The sequence below is a fragment of the Ranitomeya imitator genome, chromosome 2 (genome assembly GCF_032444005.1).
Source record: "Ranitomeya imitator isolate aRanImi1 chromosome 2, aRanImi1.pri, whole genome shotgun sequence".
NCBI classification, from domain to species: Eukaryota; Metazoa; Chordata; class Amphibia; order Anura; family Dendrobatidae; genus Ranitomeya; species Ranitomeya imitator.
The window spans coordinates 307,458,449-307,474,527 of record NC_091283.1 but is presented as its reverse complement, the minus strand read 5'-3'; the positions used below and the strand labels follow the sequence as shown (position 1 = coordinate 307,474,527).

The following is a 16,079-nucleotide window of genomic DNA, read 5'->3' as shown; positions in this document are numbered from 1 at the left end:
CCAGATAAACGCAGCCATGCAGAAGATTGACAAACGTGTGGGGGAGGTAGAGGAGAGAGTGAGCACTGCAGAAGATCATATAGTGCAGCTGCAAAAAGCAGAGAAAAAGTTCACTCAAGCAATAGCTGAATTGGCTGCGAAAAATGAGGACCTTGAGAACAGGTCCAGCAGAAATAATATTCGCATAGTGGGCATCCCTGAAAAAGCTGAAGGGAGGAATCCAACGGAATATATTGAAAAATGGCTGTTAGAGACATTTGGAGATATGGCGCTAACAAAAGTGTTCGCGGTAGAAAGAGCGCATAGGGACCCGCCGAAACCACCTGTCCCTGGAGCGAATCCCCGTACCATGCTCGCCAAAATTCTAAACTATAGAGACAGAGACATTATACTGAGGAAGGCCAGAGATATGACGGATCTGACAGTTGAAGGCCAAAAGATTGCTATATACCCAGACTATTCTACTCTGGTGCAGAAACAACGGATGATGTTTACGGGTATCAAGAGACGGCTGAGGGAATTGGTTGTGCAGTATTCCATGATGTTCCCAGCAAGACTGAGGGTGGTGGCGTTTGATAAAATTCATTTTTTCCAGAAGCCGGAGGACGCTACCCAGTGGATCGATATTAATGCTAAAAAGCTTAAAGGAAAAGGAGACTGAAACTGTGGGAAGAGTCTGAAGTTGTTTACTTATCTGTCAGTTGGAAAAGAGTCATGTGATTGACAAACCAGGGGGTATGGGTGGTGAAGAAGGGAGCTGGATTGTATTAAGTTAAAGGGATGGTGTAATGGTTGCTGGGAAAGGGGGAGGAAGGGTATGCGGCATATTTTAAGTGTATGCAGGCTTCTTGTGTGTGCAAATAATTCTAAGTTAAAATGTTTTGAGAACGTTATTTTTCAAAATGTCTGAAATCCTGCTATGTACAGTGGTGGGAGGAGGGTTGGGAAGGTAATGCCAAACGGAGTGTTCGCTATGGGCGATGATGCCCCACTCTTGGAAAGAGGTGGAATGGTTAGATGTGAGGGGGGAAGGGTGGGAGGGGGAGTTGGGAGGGGGGGGGGGGGGAGGGTAGTTAGACAGCCTGAGCTCAAAATTGATGATACTTATAGTGAAGATGAGCCAAGTGATGGGGACCCGTTTTAAGATTTTGTGCTGGAATGTGAGAGGCCTAGGGGAGAAATCTAGACGTGCTGCGTGTTTGCAATATGCAAGAGACCAAAGGGCCTCAATGATATGCTTGCTGGAGACGCATTTGGTAAGGGAAAAAGTGGATGTTTTGAATAGACGATGGATCCAGAGGGGATATCATTCTACCTTCTCCACGTATGCAAGAGGAGTCTCAATCTTGGTTCCAGCGGGAGTTCAGTATGAGGAGGTGAAGGTATATGTGGACGTGGAGGGACAGTATGTACTATTACGGTGTATACTGTATGGAGTGATGCTGTGTGTTGCCGCGATGTATATTCCGCCTCCCTACTCTAGCAGGAAGATTAGAGAAGTAATGGAGCGAGTGGAAAAATGGGGACCGACACCGTTAATAATTATCGGAGATCTAAATAACATCTGTGATGAATATTGGGATAAAAATAAAAATACTCAGAATAGGTCGGAGGGACACATAACAACATTTGGCACCTATATACAGGAGATAGGTTTGATTGATCTGTGGAGGGTTAGACATGTGGGGGAGAGAGGGTACTCATGTTATTCACCGGCACATGCCACACTCTCTAGAATCGATATGGCTCTGGGTAACAGGATCTTGGACACACTGGTTGGGGAGGTGAGATATCTGCCAAGGGCCTTGTCGGACCATAGTCCAATTGAAGTAGAGGTTAGATTGGAGGGGGCTCGCTCGCTAAGTGGGAGAGAATGGAAGATTCATCCTAATTGGTTACAGAGTATTGAGTTGGAAAGTATAGGACGGGAGGTGGCGGAATTCTTTCTCTTAAATGATGGAAGCGCCGACGCTCTTACAATTTGGGATGCAATGAAGGCGTACCTGAGGGGACTACTGTTTAGGGACATTAGTAGGTGTAAGCGGAGGACGAGAGAGGTAGAAAAAGCGGCAGTTGAGGAGTTGAAGGAAGCAGAGGATGGGATGGCCACACTGGGAACCCCTGAGGCAGAGAAAAGAATGAAAAACGCACAAAATCATTTGGAAAAAATTCTGCTAGGTAAAGCTGAGAGGAAACGAGATTTCCAAAGGGTAGTGTTCTATCAGGAGGGAGAAACAGTGGGACATATGCTGTCGGTAGTGGCTGCTGCTCAGAGAGGTTCTTCATATATACACTCTTTGGATTCTGCTAGTGGAGGTAAAATAACGGAAACACCTGAAATTTTGAGAGCCTTTGCGGACTTCTATGCAGATTTGTATTCCTCTCGGGTTGGTGAATCGGTCGAGGATGCACTGACTTTCTTGGAAGGTCTGGATTTGCCGAGACTGAGTGAGGCAGATAGGGAGAGCCTTGAGGCCCCTATCACTGAGGAGGAATTGAGTCGGGCATTGATGTCTATGGCCAATGGGAAGGCGCCTGGGGTCGATGGGTTACCCGCTGAGATCTATAAAGGGTTGGCAGAAGTGTTGATTCCTAGATTAAAAATGGTATTGGAGGAAGCTAGGTCTTGTGGGCGCTTGCCAGCCTCTATGAGAGAGGCCATAATAGTGGTCATTCCAAAGGAGGATAAGGACTTGGGGAAACCGGAGTCGTACCGCCCAATTTCTTTACTAACAATTGATGTCAAGCTTCTGGCCAAGGTGTTGGCTCTCCGCCTCTCTAGTGTTATTGCGAGTCTGGTGCATTCGGACCAATCTGGCTTTATGCCGGATAGATCAACGGCGATCAATTTGCGGAGGTTATATGTAAATTTGCAGGTAGAGTCTGATAACTGTGGTCGAAGAGTGATTGTATCGCTAGATGCACACAAGGCGTTTGACAGCGTCGAATGGGGGTACCTCTGGCAGGTGCTGGAATGTATGGGGTTTGGCCCGCAGTTTGTGGCCTGGATACAGCTGTTGTACTCATTACCATCCGCCAGAATTAGAGTAAATGGGGAGCTATCTCGTCCTATAGGGCTGGCTAGGGGTACTAGGCAGGGATGCCCGCTGTCACCCCTCCTGTTCGCGTTGGCTGTAGAACCTCTTGCTGCTAAGATTCGGCAGTCGGATGGGGTCCCTGGGTTTAGGTATGGCAAAGTAGAGGAAAAAATAGCGTTATATGCGGATGATGTTTTGCTGTTCCTGGAGGATCCAGACAATTCACTAAGAGGGGCCGTTGAAATTGTTGAGAGATTTGGTACTGTGTCGGGACTAACAATTAATTGGGATAAGACGGTTCTTTTTAGAGTGGATGACGTAGGAGAGAATGTGAGTGAGGATGTTGGGGATGAGAGGCTGAAGGTGGTTTCCCAATTTAAATATCTTGGAATATGGATTTCGGTGCCGGTGGCGGAGTTTCTGCAAAGAAATTTGACTCCTGTTATGGGGGTACTCAAGGCAAAGGTAGACGCCTGGAATAAGCTACATCTATCGGTCGTCGGTAGGGTAAACCTTATTAAAATGGTCCTTATGCCCAAAATTCTTTATGTTCTGCATAACGCACCAATTTGGATCCCTCGGGGGAAGTTCAGGCAGATTAATGCCCTCTTTAGAAGTTTGATATGGGGTAGACAATATCCACGTATTAGCTTGGAGACGCTTCAACGACCCAAGGAAGATGGTGGTTTGGCTTTGCCCAACCCGGAAATATACTTCCTTGCGGCCCAGAGCCAGCATTTGAAGGGCTGGGCGCGAGGGGCGTCATCCAGTGCAGTACAACAGCTATTGGAAGAGGTGACGGACCGACGACCGATGGCCAGGTGTTTGGAGGATGGCTCATTGGGCGCGCTGGGGAAAATATACCCAACCCTGTTCCTGATTCGTAAATTATGGAATAGACTAAGGCAGATTCGTGGGGTTACAGGGTTGACTAAATTCACACCGATATGGTCTAACCACAACTTAAAGGATTTTGAGGCCCTGGGAGGATTGATGGAATGGCAGAATAAGGGAATTTGCTTTGTTCACCAGATAATCCAGCAGCAGGAGCTGAAGTCCTTTTCCCAATTGCAGGAAGAATTTGGTTTGCGATCCACAGGGGAATATCAGTATGCGCAGATGAGACATGCCTTTAGAGCTCAGAATAAGAAGGCTGATATCAGGGTTCAAGATGATATAGTGTTGGAGTATGTGTGTGGTGAGGGTACTACAAGGGGAGTTATTTCCACTCTGTATAAGGACCTTATGCACACATTTCTGCTAGATTTCCCTATAAAGGCGAGAGCTAAGTGGGAGAGAGAAGTGGGGCCGATGGAAAATGAAACCTGGGAATCGGTGATGGAGTGGGTTCCGCGACTGTCCTTGAGTGAACCATATAGGCTCTCGCAGCTATACATTTTGCATAGGGTATATAAATCTCCGGAAGTGTTATACAAAGCGGGATTGCGTGCCAATTCTGGGTGTCCGAGGTGTGCGAGTGAGAAGGCAGGAATATATCACATGATGTGGACGTGTCCGAGACTGGCTGCCTTTTGGGTGGTGGTTTTGAGCCGGGTTGAAGCAGCATATAAGTGCAGAGTTGTTAGAGACCCGATAGTATGTGTGCTGGGATATGTGGAAGAAATTGGAGTTGACAATACTTGGAAGATTGCAATCGCTAGGCTACTCTACATGGCCAGGAAAGTAATAGCACGAAACTGGATAAACGCGGAACCACCTGTGAGAAGGGAATTTCTCCAATATGTTCAACATGGTCTAAAATTGGAAAAGGGGGTGTACAGTAAAAGGGGGAAAATAGAACTCTTTAATAAAATATGGTCTCCTTGGCTTGATTTGGATTGAGGAGTATAGGCGTCGTGTTTCCTAAGACCTGGAAGAGGATAAATTACATGAGGCAGATAATGCCTCGGTGGGGTGGAGATTGAGACTGAGCTGTCTTATGGGGGAGGGGGGTAGTTGGGGTAATGTTAGGGTTTATTAAAGTAAGAAAATGTGTATCTGATATAATGCAATGTAAATGGCATTCTGTTGTTCTCTTTTTTTTTATATTGTTAATAAAAATCTATTTAAATCAAAAAAGTATTAAAGTTGGTGGATCCACAGATGTTTTGTTACTATTTTTTTTTATTGTTTTTTTTGGAGCTAGTATTTATATTAATAAGATCCAATCTATGTTTGGTATCCACTATATTAAAGGCACGTTCTATGCTCCAATTTGGATAATGTCTGGTATTTAAACGTTTCTTAATGGTGAGTTTTTCTTGTTCAAAAGCTTTATTATTGTTGCAATTTTGTTTGGCTCTAAGTGCTTCACCCAGTGGAATGGATTGTATGGTGTGAATGGGGTGAAAGCTTTTAGCATGTAAAATGGTATTACCTGCTGTCCTCTTATGATAGGTATGGTTTTGAATTGGTTCATCATGTGTGCCTGTGAGAACTAAATCCAAAAAAAGTTATACATGCTTTGTCACAAACATAAGTAAATTTGAGATTAAAAGGATTACACTGGTCAACAGCATTTTTGGTGCCAAAGATATTTCATCGAATTTAGGGTAACTTTGGGGTGCTGATTCTGAATATGTCATCAGTTTTGCCAGATTGGCTCAAGTTTTTGAGATTTTTGGTATCTTATTTATAGCACTTGTTGGTAAATGCGACGCATCATCTCATTAATTTCTTTGGATTAGTACTTGAACTGAGCAGTTCTCAATATAGTTTTGTGTTAATTAGTGTTCTAAAAGTTTGTTCATAGCTTGATTTTTGCACTAACTTTATGTTGTTGTCTGTTTTCCAGTGAAAAGCATGAACTCATCAAGAAGAAGTTGTCTTAACGATCCAGACTCATTCTGTTACATTTGTGGTGAATACACACTGCCAAAACATAGAAGAAACATAACAGACTTCGTAAAAAAAGTGTATTTTGCCTATTTTGGGGTTATGCTTGGGGAGCAAGACAAGTTTTGGGCACCACACATAGTGTGCAAAGCATGTATCGAATTATTACGAAAATGGAGCAAAGGACAAAGAAAAAGCTTCAAATTTGGTGTTCCAATGGTGTGGAGAGAGCAAAAAAATCATGATGATGACTGTTATTTCTTTGCAGTGCAAGTGCAAGGATTCAATAAGCATAAGAAACGAAAATGGGAGTAACCTAACATGGAATCTGCAAGAAGGCCTGTCCCTCATTGTGAAGATGTGCCTGTACCTGTGTTTACCATGTTACCTGACCTTCCCCCACCTGATGATGATGAAGTGTGTATTGGCAGTGTGTATTCACCACAAATGTAACAGAATGAGTCTGGATCGTTAAGACAACTTCTTCTTGATGAGTTCATGCTTTTTATATCCGGGACTTTTCTGTTCATTCTTATGCTGAAGTTTAAGAGCGCTTTTGGCGCTCGAAACGCGTCCAGCGAATTGATGTTTGTCTTCATCCTTATTTTGTGAATTATATTTTTGGTAAGCAGCTTTCCAATTTTTAAAGATATTTAATAAAAATGTTTGTTTAATTTTACTCCTGGAGCTGGATTTTTTTTTTCCTTTTTTGCTCAGAACATTCTATATGGCACAGCTTTATGTGGAGCATCTATGGGGCAATAATGAACTGTGCAGAGCATTCTATATGGCACAGTTTTATATGGAGCATCTATGGGGCAATAATGAACTGTGCAGAGCATTCTATATGGCACAGCTTCATTATGGCCCCATAGATGCTCCATATAAATGGTGCAGAGCATTCTATATGGCACAGTATTATATGGAGCATCTATGGGGCCTTAATGAACGGTGCAGAGCATTCTATATGGCACAGCTTTATGTGGAGCATCTATGGGGCCATAATGAACGGTGCGGAACATTATATATGGCACAGCTTTCTATGGAGCATCTATGGGGCCATAATGAACGATATGGAGCATCTACTTTTATTCTTGAAATTCACCGGTAGCTGCTGCATTTCCTACCCTAGGCTTATACTCGAGTCAATAAGTTTTCCCATTTTTATGGTGGCAAAATTAGGGGGGTCGGCTTATACTCTGGTTGGCTTATACTCGAGTATATACGGTACATTTTTAAAAAAAAATATTTTTACAATTATTTAAAAGTACAATTTTTTTAAGTTCACTCTTATTTTTACACTTTCTCCGTGACCGCTCCTGGCACATAGTGCCGGGTGTCAGCTGTGAGAATTAGCTGACACCCGGCCCCAATCGGCCGCCCTCCCACCAACCCCCCCCCCCCCCCTCGTGAGTGCCGCCAATTGGTAATGATGTACTATTCCATCCATGGTAAGCAAGTCCAAGGTCACATGGAGAGAATAGTACCTCTGCAGGCAGAAATGGGTTAAGTGGTGAAAAAAATCCAATGTGTTTTTTTTTTTTTTTTGTTTTGTTTTTTTTTGGTCATTTTCTGAGACCCGTAGCGTCTTCATTTTTCATGACCTGGGGTGGTGTGAGGGCTTATTTTTTGCATGCCGAGCCAACATTATTTTATTGATATCATTTTAATGTAGTTACAATGTTTTCTTGACCCATTATTGTATTTTAGTGCAATGTCAATGACATGAGCACCATTGGGCGGGATTAGTGATGCGCTTCCGACGTGAGTAGAGATACAGCGGCATTTAACAGGTTAATAGCCACGAGTGGATCGCAATTCCACCCGCAGCTGTTGGGGTCACATGTCAACTGTTGATATTATGTACGGCACATGTCGTGAAGGGGTTAATATCTTTTTTGCTGGTGGTTTCCCTGTAATATAGGAAAGCCTAAGGCCAGAAATAAATCCCATAAAACACTGTACATGGAGACTTTGGTATCAGATAATTTCTGTCCCGGTGTTTGTGGAAACAAAAAAGCTTTTATAAAAGCCTCAAACTTCTGTGTGAATCAGCTTCCATATTATGGCCCTAATATCAACTAATATCTTACATATATTTATATGTTTGGTTTTTTTTTTGCACGTATATTTTTTGCAGGGTGCAGCTGGGCCCAAATTGTTCTGTACACTGTGGCCTCTGTTCACACGGGATGCATTTTAGCACTGGGCAGCCCGCCATAGGGCGTTATTAATAGGCTGTAGCCAGATACTTTGTATTCCTTGTGTGAACACGCTACATACAGAGTATTTTATCTTAGTGCATTGGTGTACCACACGGCCAAACCCTTATTGAAGGCTGGCTGTTTCATTAGGTATTGCACCTGTGCATTTGCTATTTTGTTTGGGTCCGCTGCACCCTGCTTGTGCATTTGTATTGAGGCCTATTTAGACAGGTAAGCATCTTTGCCTGTTTTTGGTGTTTTTCTGTGTGAATCAGACCTGAGATCTAACGTGATAGAAGATTACAGTGCGGGGAAGACGGGAAACCTTCATATAGACGGCCGGTGGTGATGGAGTCAGTGACCGACTCTAGACAAATATGTTTCTAGAGCCGTAGTAGAAGATGAAGATGTCGTCCTCATCATGAAGTAGTTATTTCTCCTGTCACGTGTAATGAATATCTCCTGCAGTATTGCTAATGCTGATTCCTGTGTTGGTAAATGAGATGTGAATTAGCGTTATAGAAGATGAGTCTATGAGAAACGTATTCAGGTGCCGACTCCGAGGAAGAAACTGCTTGTTGTCTGTGGCCTAAATATATAGGTTTTATTAGTAGATGTAAAGAAGAAAACTGAATACTGTAAAATAATAAATCTCCTCATATGTTTCCCTTATTATCTCCAGTAATTGTATTATTACACAGGATTTTATGATGTTACATCGGCTCATCTCCTTCTCATTCAGGTCTCTACAATATCGGATCCTCTCAGTGAAGATCTTCTACATAAGAGAATATTCCTGATCTACTCATCAAGGATGGAAATGGACAAGGACAAGATGGCGGAGAGGATATTACACCTCACCCTAGAGATCCTCTTCCGGCTTACTGGAGAGGTGAGAGATTCTGATGACGTCACATTACATTATTCTTATCTATGGGAATAACAGATGGACAGAATCGGAGAGGTGAGGACTCTGGAAATGTCTGTAGTGAGATTTATTAATGTGTCTCTCCATTACCAGGATTACACAGTAGTGAAGAAGACCTCTAGTGAGCGCTGTCAGGACCCTGTGTCTGAGGGATGCGGAAGACCCCTGAGCCCAATCATGGGGCCTCCACCTCACCCCCTGGTAAATAAGGACATCAATGACCAGAAGATCCTAGAACTCATCTACAAGATGATTGAGCTGCTGACTGGAGAGGTGACACTGCTGGGAATGCTGGGATATTATACATTAATGCTGTGAAGGGATCAGGGGGATGACGGTATCATTGTATGTGTCAGATTCCTATAAGGTGTCAGGATGTCACTGTCTATTTCTCCGTGGAGGAGTGGGAGTATTTAGAAGGACACAAAGATGTGTACAAGGACGTCATGATGGCGGTTCCCCAGTACCTCACATCACCAGGTAATAGACAGGACTCAAAACACACGGTCTATAATTATCTGTATGTAAAGAATTAATTAAGTCCCTGTATATGTTTCCTCCAGATCTTTCCAGTAAGAGGACAACACCAGAGAGATGTCCCCGTCCTCTTCTTCCACAGGACTGTAACCAAGAAGATCTCAATGTTCCTCAGGATCATCACATAAATGGAGAGAAGGTGTCATGAGATCTCTCCTTTGATATGTAAACAGCTGTGAAGATCTTGTGCTCAGTTTTATTTTGTCCACCAATATTATATGTTTTATACTTTTGTAATGAGAATGGTCAAGATGGCAGGATTAGAGCTGATCATAGATGGGACTTCTCCAACTGTTTGTGACTTTTACAATATTTGTTTCAGGATGAAGATCTGACCCATAGTAATACTACAGAGACATATGTGAGGGATGATGAGCGGTGTAAAGAGAATATTCCTACATATGACTACCCAGGTGAGTAGTAACCACTAAATGCAGGGAAGTCACAGATTCTTCTCAGTCACCGACCGTGGCTGCCTTATCGGTGGTATAGTCTGGTCGTATCACAATCGTGTGATCACCTTTTGGCCTCAAGACCACAACGTTCTCCTCCTCCCAAAACTGTTCTAATGACTTTGCTCATTGAAAGCCCTTTTCTATAGAATTAACCACCTATTCCCTGAGATTAGAAGACAGTGACTCTTACCTGCCCAGATCTGGAAACTACAAAGCCAAATGAAAGTGTATGTAGAATGTTCTGACTTGTTGTTGTTGTTATTATTATTATTATTATTATTTATTTATATAGCACCATTAATTCCATGGTGCTGTACATGAGAAGGGGTTACATACAGGGTTATAGATATCATTTACAATAAACAGGTTTACCGTGACAGACTGGTACAGAGGGGAGAGGACCTGTCCTTGCGGACTTACATTCTATGGGATAGTGGGGAAGAGACAGAAGGTAGGGGTGAGGCGGCAGCTCTGGCGGCGGTGGCTCTGGCTGCGGCGGTGAGGCGACGGCATGGTTATTGTAGGCTTTCCTGAAGAGTTGGGTTTTCAGGTTCCGTCTCAAGGATCTGAGGGTGGTGGATAATCGGACGTGTTGAGGCATGGAATTCCAGAGAATGGGGTATATTCGGGAGAAATCTTGGAGGCAGTTGTATGAGGAACGAATAAGTGTGGAGGAGAGTAAGGAGGTCTTGGGAGGATCGAAGATTACGTGAGGGAAGATGTTGGGAGATTAGTTCAGAGATATAAGGAGGGGACAGGTTGTGGATGGCTTTGTAGATCAGTGTTAGTGCAGCGCCCCAGAGACCTGGTCATTGCAGTATGGCCCCAAGGCGAGTAGCGGTACGTCCGATGGCACTAAGGAGTTCTCCTGACCAGGTATCACCAGAACACATTACACTTCACACTTCGGCCACTAGGGGGAGGAAAAGGCTTCATGTATTGGGCCACTCCCCACACTGGTAAAACTAGGGGCTGGTTCTTCAGGAGACACACACCGTAAATTAAGTGGATTCTTCGCACTATAATATTGCTAAATACAGGCATCCTAAATGTGGTTTTAGCACACTGCAAGACTCAGAAGTGAGAGCTGAATTGGTTTATGGAAACCTTGTTGCTTTTAACAGCCTTTGAGCCACTAATAGTGTGGGAACCTCTTTTTTTCGATTGACAGATGATGGACCTGAGTGGGGACTTTTTGAGAATTGGTATTATGTTCGCCTAATTAACATTGGTTTCTTTTTATTCAATATTTGGGGGCAGATTGAACAACACGCACTACTGGTTCATCCTATAAGGCTTCCTATTAAACTGCCAACTGTCATTGTCTTGGTAAATATTTTTTTTTTTTTTACATAAAGTGTCCATAAAAATGGTAAGGTAAGTAGAAATGTTCAAAAATATAAAGCTCAAGGATATTTCATTAAAGTAATTGTTTTTTGTCTTGCCAGATGACTGTACCAGGAGATCAGAAGGACAGCTGACATCTTCGATTTTTAAATCTGATGATCTTGAGATCAAACAGGATACAACTGAAGTGAATACCATTTCTCCAGATATACCATCATCCCTTCACAGCAAAGATCTGTCATCTGATCCTATGGAACAGATCCCATCTTTTGATTCATTACCGACTACTAAGGAAAACCAAAGTCACAAAAGAGGCATTAAAACACAAACCACTCCTAAAGCAAAGAAGTCATTTTCATGTTCGGAATGTGGGCTATATTTTACACGGAAATCACATTTTATTATCCACCAGCGAACTCACACAGGGGAGAAGCCTTTTTCATGTTCAGAATGTGTGAAATGTTTTAAACAAAAATCAGAGCTTGTTACTCACCAGAGAACTCACACAGGCGTGAAACCTTTTTCCTGTTCAAAATGTGGGAAATATTTTGCACATAAATCAACTTGTGTTACCCACCAGAGAGCTCACACAGGACAGATGCCTTTTTCCTGTTCAGAATGTGGCAAATGTTTTAACCGGAAATCGGTTCTTGATAAGCACCAGAGAACTCACACAGGGGAGAAGCCTTTTTCCTGTTCAGAATGTGGGAAATATTTTATCCAGAAATCAGCTCTTGATAGCCACCAGAGAACCCACACAGGGGAGAAATCTTTTACATGTTTAGAATGTGGGAAATGTTTTATCCACAAAAGGAGTCTTGTTATACATAAAATAATTCACACAGGGGAGAAGCCTTTTTCCTGTCCAGAATGTGGAAAATGTTTTAACCGGAAATATGTTCTTGATAGGCACCAGAGAACCCACACAGGGGAGAAGCCTTTTTCATGTTCAGAATGTGGGAAATATTTTAAATGGAAAACAGATCTCGATCGCCACCAGAGAACTCACACAGGGGAGAAGCCTTTTTCATGTTCAGAATGTGGGAAACCTTTTATCCAAAAATCGGCTCTTGATAGCCACCAGAGAACCCACACGGGGGAGAAGCCTTTTTCCTGTTCAGAATGTGGGAAATGTTTTATTCAGAAATCGGCTTGTGATAGCCACCAGAGAACCCACACAGGGGAGAAATCTTTTTCATGTTTAGAATGTGGGAAATGTTTTATCCACAAAAGGAGTCTTGTTATACATAAAATAATTCACACAGGGGAGAAGCCTTTTTCCTGTTCAGAATGTGGGAAATGTTTTAACTGGAAATATGTTCTTGATAGTCACCAGAGAACCCACACAGGGGAGAAGCCTTTTTCCTGTTCAGAATGTGGGACATGTTTTAACCGGAAAGCACTTCTTGTTAGACATCAGAGCAGTCACACAAAAGAGAAGCCTTTTTCATTCTCTTAATCCCTTCACCCTGAAGCCTGTTTTCAACTTCCTGACAAGGCATTTTTTTTCAATTGTGGCCACTGTCACTTTAAGAGGTCATAACTCTGAAACGCTTTAACAGATCCTGATGATTCTGACACTGTTTTCTAGTGACATATTGTACTTTGACAGTGGTAAAATTTATTCGATATGACTTAAGTTTCTTTGTGAAAATAGCGGAAATTTGGCGACAATTTCACAATTTTCAAACTTTTAGTTTTTATGTCCTTAAATTAGAGTCATATCACACAAAATAGTTAATACATAACATTTCCCACATGTCTGCTTTACATCATCACAATTTTGGAAACATAATTTTTTTTGTTAGGCAGTCATAAGGGTTAAAGTTGACCAGCGATTTCTCATTTTTACAACAAAATTTGCAAAACCATTTTTTTAGGGACCACCTCACACTTGAAGTGACTTTGAGGAGCCTATATGACAGAAAATGCCCAAAATTGACACCATTCTAATAACTGCACCTCTCAAGGAACTCAAGTCCATATTCAAGAAGTTTATTAACCCTTCAGGTGCTTCACAGAAATGTTTGAAATGTTTTAAAATAAAATGAACATTCACAAAAAAATTACTTCAGATCCAATTTGTCTTATTTTACTAAGGGCAACAGGATAAATTGGACCCCAAAAGTTGTTGTACAATTTGTTTGGAGTTCACTGATACCCCATATATGCAGGTAAACCACTGTTTGGATGCATAGCAGAGCTTGGAAGGGAAGGAGCGCTGTTTGACTTTTCAATGCAAAATTGGCTGGAATTTAGATCAGATGCCATGTCACGTTTGAAGTGCCCCTAATGTGCCTAAACACTATAAACCCCCCAACTCTAACTCTGTCCCTAACCCTAATCCCAACCCTAACAACAAACCTAACCCCAACACACCCCTAACACTAATCCCACCACAAACCTAACCCTAATTCCTACCCTAACCCTAATTCCTACCTTAACCCTAAATCTAATCCCAACTCTAACCCTAATCCCAACCATATCCCTAACCCTAATGGGAAAATGGAAATAAATACATTGTTTTATTTTATTATTTTTTCCTAAATTGGGGTGTGATAAAGGGGGGTTTGATTTACTATTTATAGTGGGTTTTTATGATTGACAGCTGTCGCACACTAAAAGACACTTTTTATTGCAAAAAAATAGTTTTTGCATCACCACATTTTGAGAGCTATAATTTATTCATATTTTGGCCCAGTCATGTGAGGTCTTGTTGTTTTGCGGGACGAGTTGACATTTTTATTGGTACCATTTTCGGGCACATGACATTTTTTTCGATTGCTTTTTTTTTTTCTCTTTTTTTTTTTTTTTTTTTTGGGGAGGCAAATGAACAAAAACCAGCAATTCAGGAATTGCTTTTTTTTTTTTTATACCGTTCCGCGACTGGTAAAATTGATAAGGCAGCTTTATTTTTCGGGTCAATACGATTACAGCAATACCTCACTTATATCTTTTTTTTATTGTTCTGGCGCTTTTACACAATAAAAACTATTTTATAGAGAAATCATTATTTTTGCATCGATTTATTCTGAAAGCTATAGCTTTTCTATTTTTCTGCTGATGGAGCTGTATGATGACTTGATTTTGGCGGGACAAGATGATGTTTTCAGCGTTACCATTTTTATTTACATCCGTTTTTTTCACGTTTTATTGCACTTTTTGTTCAGTGGTATGATGGTAAAGCATTTTTCTTTGCCTCGTTTTTTATTTATTTACATTTTTTTACGGTGTTCACTGAAGGGCTTAACTAGTGGGACAGTTTTATAAAGCTGGTCGTTACAGAAGCAGCGATACCAAATATGTGTACTTTTATTTTTATTTTTTTATTTACAGTACAGACCGAAAGTTTGGAGACACCTTCTCATTTAAAGATTTTTCTGTATTTTCATGACTATGAAAATTGTAAATTCACACTGAAGGCATCAAAACTTATGAATTAACACATGTGGAATTATATACTTAACAAAAAGTGTGAAACAACTGAAAATGTCTTATATTCTAGGTTCTTCAAAGTAGCCACCTTTTGCTTTGATGACTGCTTTGTATACTCTTGGCATTCTTTTGATGAGCTTCAAGAGGTAGTCACTGGAAATGGTCTTCCAACAATCTTAAAGGAGTTCGCAGAGATGTTTAGCACTTGTAGTTCCTTTTGCCTTCAAGCTGCAGTCCAGCTCATCCCAAACCATCTCGATTGGGTTCAGGTCTGGTGACTGGAGGCCAGGTCATCTGGTGTAGCACCCCATCACTCTCCTTCTTGGTCAAATAGCCCTTACACAGCCAGAAGGTGTGTTTGGGGTCATTGTCCTGTTGAAAAATAAATGATGGTCCAACTAAATGCAAACCAGATGGAATAGCATGCCGCCGCAAGATGCTGTGGTAGTCATGCTACCCAACAGTGTCACCAGCAAAGCACCATCACACCCCTCCTCCTCCATGCTTCACAGTGGGAACCAGACATGGTGGTTGGAACCAAAGATCTCAAATTTGGACTCCAGACCAAAGCACATAGAATTCCACTGGTCTAATGTCCATTCCTTGTGTTATTTAGCCCAAACAAGTCTCTTCTGCTTGTTGCCTCTCCTTAGCAGTGGTTTCCTAGCAGCTATATTACCATGAAGGCCTGCTGCACAAAGTCTCCTCTTAACAGTTGTTGAACCAGAAACACATGGGCTACTTGCACAGTGAACAAGTCTGTAGAAACCTGTTCACATCACCAAGAAACTTGAAGACACAAAAAGAGCACAGCGAGGTCAAAAATACTCTGTTGTAAAGAAGTCACAGTAAATAAGCAAGTGCTAGTCAAAAAATGAAAAAAATACAGGGTAATTAGTTAATACGTTTTTTTTGCAAAAAAATGTATATTAAGCTGCTCCACCAATCGCCAAGGTATACCCATAATAGAGCAGTCCTATCTAATGTATATAATCCCTATCTGATGTATTTAAAAACCTGATCATCTGTGTAGTACCTGTATAAGCAGGGTTCAGAGAGAAAATATCCATGTGGACATGCAGGATGGAACAGCTTCAGTGCAAATGGCCCACAGAGGAACTTTTCAGAATATTTTCCCACGCTTGAGTTCATATGAGGACATCCAGCAGAAGGCGCATCACCGCGAGTGAAGGTAACTACAGGTCATTGACATACATTCCCCGGGGTTTTACAGGCAGGAGCACAGCTGCATTAGCAGAACTTCTGCTTGTAAAATTAGTTAACCCCTTCAGATGGATTT

The 16,079-nt window shown here is 41.8% G+C and overlaps 1 protein-coding gene across 1 annotated transcript in view; it reads left to right on the top strand.

The window, feature by feature from the left end:
- The window catches only part of LOC138666954 (oocyte zinc finger protein XlCOF22-like), a 35,371-nt gene extending 21,968 nt beyond the window's left edge, over window positions 1–13,403 (top strand). The window contains exons 2-7 of the mRNA XM_069755159.1: window positions 8,820–8,969; window positions 9,099–9,278; window positions 9,362–9,485; window positions 9,569–9,681; window positions 9,865–9,955; window positions 11,446–13,403. Of these exons, the coding sequence (XP_069611260.1) occupies window positions 8,892–8,969; window positions 9,099–9,278; window positions 9,362–9,485; window positions 9,569–9,681; window positions 9,865–9,955; window positions 11,446–12,803 (1,944 nt within the window). The 5' untranslated portion in view covers window positions 8,820–8,891 and the 3' untranslated portion in view covers window positions 12,804–13,403. The remainder of the gene's footprint in view (window positions 1–8,819; window positions 8,970–9,098; window positions 9,279–9,361; window positions 9,486–9,568; window positions 9,682–9,864; window positions 9,956–11,445) is intronic.
- Window positions 13,404–16,079: the final 2,676 nt, after the last annotated feature.